We start from the raw sequence: 12169 nt of genomic DNA, 5'->3' as shown, positions 1-12169 counted from the left end.
GTAAAAAGTGAAGTGAAAGGGAACTGGCACTGCAGGGACACAGTGTGAAGAAAAGGTAAGTAGGGTTTGGTTATGTTGGGGGTGTGGGTGGGGGTGTGTTGTGGGGGTGGGGGTGGGGGTGGGGGCGTTGTGGTTTGCAGTGTATGTTTGCATGGCAAATGTATGAACCTTTTGAAGTGTGTACATTTCTCATGCAAACTTTTCCATCACTGACTTTTCAGTGATGGAAAAAACACGCAGATCCGTCCTTCCATTCGCGGTTGCAGAAGGCCTTCCAGGACAGGATGCCTTGAGGCTGGGACTCTGAAATTTGGAAGGAAAGAAACTTATGCCACAAACCGGCAGCCACCAAAGTTCTGGATGCCAACATGGAATGGTGACAGTTCTAGTGAGGTAGTACACTTGAGAGCTGGACACACCAACCAGTGATACAGGGACAATTCCGAAGGCTCTGGGTGGCTGGATCCTCGAGAACACGTCAAGACAGGTTGGTCCCATCAGTCCAAGGGTTGAAGCACAGCACAGGGCCTTCAAAGATCAGGTAGTCCAACAAGAATTCACTGGGCCAGCCGCAGGAAGGGATGCCATGCCACTTCTAGGGTGGCCTTCGGATCTTCAGTCAGCTGTTCTTCAACAGGGGATTCTTGGTTCCAATGCTGATATGAAGAAATGGCTGCAGGAGTCTTCTTCTTATCCAAAATCGAGCCTTGAATCAAGTCCAAGCCCACTAATGGTAAGGGTCTGCACCATTCAAACAGGCAGTAATTGTCCAATCAGGGACAACTATTGGTTTCCCTCATGCCCTACACCCAGACTCTGGCATCACAGATTTGGAGTGGGACCAGACAGTCCCACCCACATCTTGGGCCACACAAAAAGGCAGCACTAGCCCTCAAAAGCAGCAGCTTTCCTAGGCAACAGCATGACCTTATATGGGATGCACTGACCTGGCGGAGCGGTAAGAAGGCCAATAAACAAGCAAAGAGCTTGTGACGTGGCTATTTTAGGGCACCAGCCACGTTTAGTAGCCATACGCGGCAAACAGCAATATGCACACTAGAAATAACACAAATATTTAAAAAACATATCTGCTGTCACCAACTTGCCTTTAGGCACATATAAAAGTAACCAAAAATCCCAAGTGTGAAAGCTAGGGTGATAGAAAAGTAACCCCATTGGACTGTATTGTAAGATATTGTGTGCATTGTTAAAAGGTTTTTGAAATATTAAAAGATAAAACGGAAACACAGTTTCCCAGGACTGGTAGTCTGAAGGACTGTTTAGTTTCCCCATAACAAAAGAGCAATAAAAAGGTGAAGTGAAGCTGAAGACTTTGCTACCCCTCAGAAAGTCTGAACAAGTTCAAAAACAAAGCAAAAGGATTGGGGGTCCATGGAAACTATGGAAAGAAGGTTGCTAAAAGAGAAATCTTTCCTAAAAGCTGACTAGAGGAATTACTTGTTGCAGTTTTCAAGGTAACATTTTCCACTTCAAGGTTCTGCCTTTTGGCCAGAACTCAGCACAAAACCCTTGGCACCAGTTGCAGCAGGTATCCATGCCAGAGGCTTACTGTAGCATCCACATCCAGATGACTTGATGGTTCATGCCCTGACCTTCCAAGCAGCAGGGACCAACATTGATATAGTAGTAAACATCTTGCAGCAGTTTGAGCTACTGCTGAAGTGGATGAAATCTGCTCTTCTTTCATCAGAGTACTGACATTTCATTGGGACCAGATTCAGGATTAATGTGGGAGTTGTAATCCCCCCAGAATGGCGAATTCTCAGGTTTCTGTGCTATTATGGGAACTATTAAGGATATGCAGGCACCAGCCAAACTGTGGCTGCAATAACAGGGGAATTCCTTGATGTGTTTGTTATCCCCTGGACATATCTTCACCTTTAACCTGTGGCACAACATATCCTAGATACTTCTGACCCATGTCTCCAAACCCTGAACACTCAGCTGCCTCTGAGCCCCGTCAAGATAGCCTAGAGTTGGTGGCTGGACAGTACCTACTTAACGCTCTGCAATTTAGTATCCCCGCCCTTGTCATTGGTGATAAGGACTGATGTCAACAGCAAGAGTTGGAAGCCATATTGAGACAATACTCACCTCAGGGCATTTGGTCGAGGTTAGAGCAACACAGGACATCCAACTAGAAAAAACTTGCAGAGATTGTCATTGTTGTCCAGAATTTCTCACCCTCTTTGCATAAGGCAGTGGAAAAAAAGAACAAAAGAGTTGAAATCTCTATCACTGAACAGTCTGGCAGTACAATTGAAGAAAAGAGTAGAGGGACATTTTTTATAATTGCAAGCAGTACACATACTGAGGAGAGAGATCCAGGCAACAGACTCCCTGAAAATGTGGAGAGGCAGCCCCTAGAGCACCTGAGGATGACAGCATGAAGTCAAATGAGGCTGCAATTTCTTACAGTTTAGGTATCGTAGGAATACATGGAAAGAGGATGTCAAGATTGGACATCCTTCATAAAGTAAATTAGTTTAACGATTAAGAGAATAACTTCAACTAGTGAAGATTAGTCCATGTGATCAGGACATCATCTACTACGCTACACCACCAAGTGCTTATAACTGAGCCTGGCCACAAATATCTCTTCAACAACCAGCCAACCAGCCATGGCTCCTCTTCCTGTGTTTCAGCTCCTGATTCTGCCAGCACCGCAGGCATTGGTTCCTCTGGCACCTGAAGGATTCAGACACTGCTATAGACATCGACTTTAACAGTTCACTAGAGTTGTTCCCTTTGATATTGCCTTCTGAAACACAGTCAGCATGATTTGTCTACTGGGAACCATATTTGCGTTGTTTGGCGCACACTCTGTTTGCATTTATTTTTCTTTCCTTCGGACTTATTGTATTTAGTTTGCATTTCCGTGTACGTTTTTTTTGGCATCAAGCTTGCCTAAGCTTGGAAGGGTCGAGCAGCGTCACTCAACGGTGTATGCGCTGTAAGGGATCAAGAGTATGACTCAGATACTGCAGCATTTTTGGTGTTGGTTAAAGACTTTTATTAATAAAATAAAAGATGGGTTTGGGGAAATCCTACCTATCTGTTACTCTAGGAGGGGTTTCCCTGACTCAACAAAACTAAGGCACGTCTTTGTCAGAATGTCCAAATCGAAAGAGTTCTCTGCCCTGTGTCCAAAATCCTAAATTGACCCTCCCACACTAAACACAATATAACGTGAAAATGGGGTTGTCTTTTAGATGAACACTTGCAGTTTATTTCCAAAGTTCTAAACACAAAGTTCATAAAGTGCAGAAAAGAAAACCAATAAAGTCCTGCCAGAAAGGTTCCTTCCCTTCCCCAAGATTTCTCTGTCACTTTAATATACTGCACACTCGCAAAGTGGGGGCTGGGGGGTGACCCTTCCCCAGAGTTTCCTTCGGTTTCACAGTTCAACAATGTCCACACGCCAAAGGGGTATGATTCTTCCCTTTGAGACTTTTTCAATTCCCACAAGTCCAGGCAATGTTCACACTTCAAAGGTGTATGGTGCCTCCCTTTGAGGCCTTCACCTTCAGATCAACAGTTCACATTTGGGGGACTCTTCCCCTTTTCTCCAATACCTGGTTCACTCTCCTGCTAGGGCTTTTTACATTCAGTTCAACAATGTTCACACTTCAAAGGAATATGATTCTTGCCTTTGAGACTTTCACCTTCAGTTCACATGCTCTTCTCCTTTTCCTCCAATGCCTGGTTTACTCTTCTGCTAGGACTTTTTATATTCAGTTCAACAATTCACATGCAGGGGGCCTTTCCCCTTTTGCTCCAATGCCTGGTTTACTCAGACTTTTTACATTTTACTTGAGTTTCTTAATCATCCATCTTAGTATTTCAACATCATTTGCTTGTTCTTTTATTCATTTACTGTTCCATGTTTCAATAAGAACTGCCACGAGGGAGAGGGTGTCCGTAATTACTCCTGATTTGCATACGGTCTCTGACCCTGTTTTCATAGGTTTGCGACTTCCCCAAAAGTGCCTCGGTCAAACCGCTCACTCTCGCGCCCTCATCAGTTTCATTCAGTGATTTTGGGCTCTCTTGTCGCTTCCCTACAGTTCGCAGCATTCTTCAAAAAGCAGCTGGCGTCTCTCTCGCGCTCCAGTCTCCCCGGTCGGCGAGAAGCTTCTTTGCTGCTTTTCTGCTCATTTCCAACCCTTTGGGACCACTTTGGACGAGCTGCTCCCCACGATGTCTCTGCTATTTCACGGCATTCCGTTTAGCTGCCGGTTCCAGTGTTGGTCGGCACCAAGAGGATCCCTCCCCAGCTTTCCCGGCCCGTTTATGGAAATAATCAGTCTCCATCCTTCTTGCAGGATGGGATTTTTGAATAGCCTGGCCTTGATCACATGTCCATAACAACTAGAGTGCATGGTGTATTTCTCAGCCTTTGCAATCTTCTTTGCATCCCAGTATTTCTCTGGGAATATGTATGGAGGTGATTATTATTCATACTTACATGTTCTGTTCTTAACATCACAGTATGCCATACAAAGGTGGGAGGGTGAAAGATTATTATTGTTGTCAACATTTCTCTTAAGGGAAAGGGAGTAATGCCGCATTCTGTGCAGCAAGCCTCCCCTAATCCCATGAGATTGTTCCAAGCCCTCCATGTGGTCCTCCCGCCAATAGCCACCCCCAGGGTTGGTATCAGGTAGCTTCTTCCCTTCCCTGGCCACATGAGGCTAGACTCTCCCTGGATAATTGGAGACGACTTCGCTGAATTTGTCACAGCACTTGATCTATCTTTGGGTTCTCACCCCCACACATTGGAGAGTCTGCTTGCTGTTTCCATCCTGAGCTTACGCTAGGATTGATCTCAGCAATAATATCAGTATCTACATACTCAAAAGGACATATTTTGGATTACATTTTTGCTTGACCTGATTTAGCGCAGGTTTGTACAATCCAGAAGTTACTTTGGACAGATCACTAGTGGATCCCTTTTAAATTAATGCTTCCATCAGCTACTAAGCAGAGTGTTCATTCTAAAGTATTACATAGAAGCTGGCATCATGTTGAGTCGTCAGTACTTGCACTGCAAGTTATATTACACTATCAGACCTTGAAGAATGATCCTTCACCATCACCATTGCCTCTGCCCCAGCTCTTAGCAGCCTGCTTGGCGGCTGCCAATCACTTGACACCTCTAAAACTTGTTAGGAAAAATTCAAACCCTTCTGCCCCTTGGTTCTCCTCAAAGCTCTGCACAATCCGGGTGGTAGTTCATAGAGCCGAGCTTAAAAGGCAAGCTAACTATCATTCAGCATTGAAACTCTATTTTAAAAAGAGTTGGATTTCTACTATTTGGCACTTAAAGCAGCTAAGCAATCTTATTTCGGTGAGACTACCCATCCGCAACTAATAAACATAAACAACTGTTTCAAACTGTGAAGTATCTTCATATGCCTAAGACTGCATCAGCAGTAGTGACCTCCCACAAACTATGTAATGAGCTATCTGACTACTTTGTGAATAAAACTGAGGTAATCAGGAACAATACTTGTTGCTTATGCTCTCCAACAACTGCAACTATGTGCATTCTCAGGAAACTGTTCTTACCGCTGTGAGATTGGAGCCTTTCCAGCCTATCAATTCATCCGAGCCAATCAGCGCAGTATTGCATTTAAAGTTTGCTTCCCCTTTAGATAAGATCCCGATTTCCCATTTTAAGATGATAGTTAAAGAGATAGGTGACATGCTTTCAGAGGCTTTAAATTCCTCTTTTTCGCATGGATTCACCCCTGCTGAGTTAAAATACGCATTGGTGGTCCCTTTACAGAAGAAACACAGTTTAGATGTCGCCACACTATCAAACTATCACTCCATTTCCTTACTCCCTTTTTTAATGCAAATGCTAGAGTCCATAGGTACCCCCCCAGCTTAGGTGCTTCTTAGAGGATCATCAGATTCTTGATCCTCTGCAAGTTAGCCTTCGCCCTCTCATGGGCACCACATCCATACTGGATTCAGTGTTAGATGATCTAACTAGGATTTGAGATCAAGGTGGTGTGGCAGGTTTTATTTTACTTGACCTGTCCGCCGCTTTCGGTACTTTGGATCATATGATTCTTTTGTCCAGATTGCACACATTTTGGTATCACCAGTAGTGCCTATGACTGGTTTGTATCCTTTTTGGATATATTCATGAAAGCAGTCTATTTCTTTGCCATCTTTTAGATCATCCCCTGTAGCGGTTACATGTGGGGTCCCCCAGGGTTCAGCACTTTCCAGTATACATTTTAATATTTATGTTCAGCCATTGGCTCACCTTATTTGTTCTTTTGATTTTCATTTTTTCTGTTATGCTGATGGCACACAGATGTTTTTGGGTTTGGACCTAGATCAAGGTGGCACAGCAAGGAGATTAAAAACTTGTCTTGAAGAGGTCAGTAGATGGATGGGCCAAAACTGGCTGAAGCTAAATGGAGGGAAAACTGAAGTGCTACTGGTTGGGCTCCCCAGCCTCATCTGTGCTCTGGACACCCGATTACTGGCCAGCAGATCTTGGCCCTCTGCAAACACCCATAGAAGTGGTGATAAATCTGGGGTGAAGCTTTCTGCATCCTTTTCTCTTGACGCTCAGGTTAGCTCCATCTGCATCACTGGATTTCTTCAACTGAAACAGTTAAAGAAAATCTTACAGTAGATTCCTAATCAATTTCATGCTACGGTTGTTGCTGCCACAATAAACGGTAGTCTCGACAACTGCAACGCCATCCTCTTGGCTCATCCAATTTATGTGATCAACCGGCTACAGGTATCACAAAATGCTGCTGTTCGTACAGCCAAAGGTATTCCCTACGACGAGCCAGTCTCTTCAGCTCAATGCCAACTGCACTGCTTTCCCGTTGCTTCTCGTATTAAGTTCAAGTCTCTGTGCATTTTGCGCTGGGCACGACAAGGTAAAGGCAGTAAAACCTTACAGGAAAGGTTATCCCTTATTTTCCTGGTAGATCGCTACATTCTGCCTATAATTTCCTGCTTAAGGTTCCAAAGTATCGCCTAAAGCATTGTGGCCACCATGCCTTTTCTGTGGCAGGTCCTAGGCTTTGGAACTCCCTCCCACTAGATCTGCATAAGATCAAAGCTATTAGTCTTTTTAAAGCTCACCTCAAGACCTATTTATTTTCTTAAATCTTTCTGTTCTTTCCTACAGTATTATTGAGCGCCCTGATACCAATGGAGAAGGCATTGTGCTATATAAATACTAACTGATTGATTGACGTTCAGAGTAGTCTGTTTCATGTTGGGGAAACTGCCTTCAACCTTTGAGTATAAAACTTTAGACTCTTTTACAATGGGGTAATAGGATTAGCTTTGGTTGCTACTTGTGTATTGAAAAAGCTCCATTGTACTCAACCGTTTCTGAAGTTCTGTAGGCCAAATGCAGGTCTCCAATTAACGAATCAGCCTGTGTATATTTCCATACATCTGAACAACTGTGTCCTTTGTTGGCCACTGTGAGTGAAGGGAGAGACCCATCAATGGGTCTGTGAGAAAGTAATTCAGCTTGTAACAGATTTTGAGATTATAGAAAGGCTCAGGTTATTAGGGTGAGATGTGTTTACGGGGAGCTTAACGATTTCTCCATCCACAGATTGTGATCTCCCTAAGGAGAAACCGGGATGACTGAATGCTGAATTTCTGTAATATTGCATCCAAATCTAATAGTAGGGCCTCTGTGCCTGCCAGAAACATTTCATTTCTTTCATACTGGTATGCACTGTCCTACTCTTTGCACCTTGCTTGTGGAAGAGAACCAAATAAGGATGCTTGCCATACAGAAAAAACAGGAAATTGTGTACAATATTAGCTAACAGGTTCTTTGCCTCCTCTACCTATATGACACAGACACAAAGAACCAAAACAGACCCACTATTGAGATCAGTGCCCATTCATACTCTGATCAAACTGCACTTCTCCTAGAAAGGGGCAGAACATCCCTTATCTTTCAACAATCGAAACAAATTACTCTAGATCCTTAAATTGTATTCATGGTGAGCAAAGATTATATTTATCTGTCCTCACTCTCTTACCCCTTTACATCCACCTTTCCACTATTGTCAGACAGATATTTTGGGAGAAGAAGATTTAGTTCCCTCTCAAAAGACTGAATCAAGATTCTCTGGAAAGTTCTTCAAGTTGGAGCAGAAAATAGTGGGTTTTCCATTAATTCCAGCTCTGTTCTTCTCCATCTAGTTCCTCACTGAGGACCCATGTACTAATGATGATGTTTCCACTCCTGCAGAGAGATATGCTCACGGTAATGGGCCTGACCAATGTCTGGTTTCACATTCTAATTAGGCTTTAATGTCATACATTTATAAGAATAGTGGTAAAATGAGTCCAATTCTCTCTAGAATCTGCACCTTGACTCTTCGGCACTGCAGTTGTGACCATTAACCTGAGAGCAGAAGCTATTTATGGTTACCCTGGTCTACCTGATTGGCTAGGAAAAAGCTTCATTCCTCAAACATTTGAAAGCTACTTACCTCCTGGAGTGTTGGAGAAGCCTTACAACCGGGGTTGGTCCCGGGGGCCAGAAGTCCACCTCAAGTCTATCACAGACAGAACTTGTAGTTCACTGGAGTGATTCAGGGACCCAGACTGGTCTGACTCTTCCTCCCCTAGAATTTACAGAATCCCTCAAGAAAAGAGTTAGGTTCAGATCAAAGAATCAGCATCAGCCTGTTGGTTCCAGGGACTTGTGGGCTTCATGACTCTGGCACGCTTGTTATGCCAATTACCTAGTTGCACACATGGACAGCTTGATTTAGCCATCCGCTGGGACCAAGAAAATGACACGTAGGCCTGCGCAATTCAGATTCCAAAATACCTCAAATCTGTTATGAGCTACAGAAGTGAGCATGACGTGACCATTTAATCTGGTTCACCCTCACAGACTTTTGCCAGTGTTATCAAACTACTGTAAAGTTACAGGTACTGGAGAGTTACAGGTATGTAACGCATTACTTCTACACACTTAATATGTGGACCCACACACAGTCAAATTGCTTTTCCCATAAGCATTGGTGTATTTTCTGCACTGTCACGCCCCACCTCCAACCTTTCTATTTCCCGTTAAACTGCCTTCCACACCCAGACCCATCCACTTCCTCCTTTTCATTCCTTCTTGCTCTCTCTTGCAGGTTCCAATTCAGGAGTCCCTCATTTACTATGAAGACAGTGAACTGAACGAGCTTGCCACCAACAACTTCATGAGTAAGTCACTCTAGGTGTGTGTGTTTCACATAACATATATTGGTTTTTCTCCATCTGTATGAGGCGTATGTATGTTTGTGTTATATAGATTATGCCAGCCATTGTTTGTGCGCATCACTCAGTAAGTCTGCGGCTGTGTAGAGGGAAGGGGACATGTTGCCAATGAGAGGAATAGGTTCCCCCTTAAAGATCTCTGTTCCATCAGATTGGACAACTCTGGTTACTGCTCGTGAAAACAGAGGCAGAAATATAGACTCGCGGGACAACTCACTTTGGGGAGTCATTGATCGTTCGGTGCAAAGAAGGGATCTTGTTTAAAATAGAATGTGGAAGTGTCTCTGTGCTGCATCTACTGCACCTCTTTTCTTGAGGAAGTCCTACATAAAATATTTCATAGCCTTAATGTTCATGTTGCCCTGTGCCCCTAACGGCAGGTATGGATGCCAGACACTGGTGCCATGACGTGCTATGGCATTTTTTAGCTAGCAAGGAAGTGGAACATAGCATGTGTTGCTTCACTTTGAAATACTGAATGGGTGCACCTCGTTTGTTGTGCTTGGGGAGCACCAAACTCGTACCCTGTGTGTGAGATTGTTTGTAGCTTTGGGTGCTTATTTGTGGCAGAGATTGGGCCTTGCCTAACACCAGCAAAGTCAAGTGACTTTTCACAATCTTTGGCTACATCAAGTTATGCGACTCTCTTCCAATGCTGGTTTGGGTGATTAAGTGAGGACCCTGCAAAGCCTGAGTTACTGAGGCAACCAGGAAAGTATAATGGAGTTTAGCAAATCCATAGGAAACTTATTAAAATCGAAACATATTTTGTGTTGCAAAAAAAAAAGAACACCTATGAGTGTTTGTATGGGTATCTGTTTAAGGTGACTAAACATCGCAAATAGCGCCATGACTACCTCCAATCTCGGAATGAGGCCCAATGTCTTTTTAAACAATCTTTTACTGTGGACATCCCAGAGCCGGGGTTCACTCTTGTCAGCACAATGTTCATGGGGGTATCGTACTTCACCCCGTTTTGCAGGCATCCCTCAGCCGGGTTCACACTTGGGAAAATACTCCTACTACCTGTCCGTATGAGTTATCTCTACATCTTTTCTCTGCACCAATGAAGGAGGAGACAAAAGATTTAGTGGACAGTGTTTAGTAATATGTCACTGTTGCTCACATGAATAACACGTATGTTCCTTTGTAAGAGGGAGGGAGGACTATAAGTGTTGGGCATTACTTTGCAATTATTTTTCTGGTAAGATATGAGTGTTTCCTTATTTCCTTGAGATGTTCTCGCCACTTCCGATTTATCAATTACCATCTTCTGAATAAGTTGGTTTCCCCCCTCTCTCTTATCTTCCACGACAAATTCACCTTGGTGAGAATTTCCCCCAGGTTTCCCATCGAGGTTCTCAGAGTTTTCCCCGCCTGTCTAGGAAGAGACCCCCTCGAGTCGTGTAAAAGAACCAGACTCTGTATTATTTGGAACAGTGTTAGGTTCTAGTTGAACCTCGCTGGGAGAAAGTGCTTCCTCTGAGTTAGAGGAAAATGTTGTTATCTCAGAGGGGGTTTCTCAGAGTTCTAGCTTTAGCTTTACCAAACTTTCTATACTTTTCTCTCTACTGGTTTCATGACCCAAGAATTGTGGTCTGAGTGCCTCATATACAAGTTATGCTAACATTTCCCCCCTATGGATTTCGATAGGTTCATTGGAATAATTCAGAAGGACGAGTTGGAATTCTTTGTCATAGTTTCATAGTGGAAAAGGGAAAGGACAATTAGTCCAGTTTTCCACCAAGAATTAGCTGGTGGAATCATGTAAACTGTGAAACCAGGAGGCAGGGGGTCAATTTAAAAGCCTAAACTAAGAACAACCTTGTCCCGCCCCGGTATCCATTGGAGTCAGGAACTAAGGAATTTGTAGTCATTCCCCTCTACACTCCTCTGACTAGGGTGAATGGTTTCAGGAATCAAGACATGAAAACTCAGGACTAACCTATTTATTTTGGTTGTAGGTTTTGTGGAATTTATGATGCAGGTCAACTTTGTATCAGGTTGCTGTAATCCCACTCTCTTCCATTATAGGACTTTTACTGAACAATATGAAATGACTATCCCTAAACTATGGGTTTTCCCTACCTTACACAAACTAACTAGGGTGTCTGTCAGTCGTCGGTGAGTCCAAAAGGAAGATCTATCTTCTGTCCAAAGCTAATCTATTCTGTCCCTACCACTATCAAAATAAACTACGGCACAGGAGAATGTCTTCCTTCTGCTGTGGTCTGCTTTTCAGCACATTCACCCTATTAACTAATCGTAGGTAACTCTTGGCAACTACTCTGACCCCTTCACACAGTTCAGAAATAGGGTTCTTCATTTTCTCTATCATGACCTTGACACCTTACTTTTCCCTTCCGAAGTTAGACTTTTTTCTAACTTTGTTTATCAATGTTTTTTTCTCTAAACAATGTGCACTCTGTTCCCTGGCTAGGCCAGCTAGAAAGACTCTCAAAATAATTCTCACTTTCCTCTTTCCCTTGACTGTTACTGGGACGAGTATGAAGGTTCTAATAACGATTCTCAATTGTTCCACTTCTTTAGTCTTACTTGGAAGAGTATGAATGTTCCAGTAATGATTCTCACTAAGGAATGCATATGCTTGTCTCTGTACAATGCTTCCATCCTGTTCTTATTTTGTTCATGTCCAAGTATTTGTGCCTTGTCTGTTTTACTCTTTAATATTTTACAGCTATGATGAGGTTTATGGGAGACCAACAACATCACAGGAGCCCAGATGACACTGTGTGTGTATACGAGGTCCTACAGGTGAGTGGCATCAAGGCATGTGAGTAAGAGCTTTATATATAAGTGGTAGCCTGACCTTGCTTGATCTGCGAGAGACAGCAGTCTG

At 43.4% G+C, this 12169-nt stretch overlaps 1 protein-coding gene across 1 annotated transcript in view; it reads left to right on the top strand.

Annotated features, from left to right (window-relative positions):
• Positions 1-12169, top strand: part of MYO15B (myosin XVB) — a 721855-nt gene that overhangs the window by 491772 nt on the left and 217914 nt on the right. The window contains exons 31-32 of the mRNA XM_069654768.1: positions 9183-9255; positions 12008-12084. Coding sequence (XP_069510869.1) covers positions 9183-9255; positions 12008-12084 — 150 coding nt within the window. The remainder of the gene's footprint in view (positions 1-9182; positions 9256-12007; positions 12085-12169) is intronic.

This window comes from Ambystoma mexicanum, chromosome 3q (genome assembly GCF_040938575.1).
Source record: "Ambystoma mexicanum isolate Mex_15411 chromosome 3q, UKY_AmexF1_1, whole genome shotgun sequence".
Taxonomy (NCBI): domain Eukaryota; kingdom Metazoa; phylum Chordata; class Amphibia; order Caudata; family Ambystomatidae; genus Ambystoma; species Ambystoma mexicanum.
The sequence above is the reverse complement of the archived record's forward strand: the minus strand, read 5'-3'. Positions and strand labels throughout refer to the sequence as shown.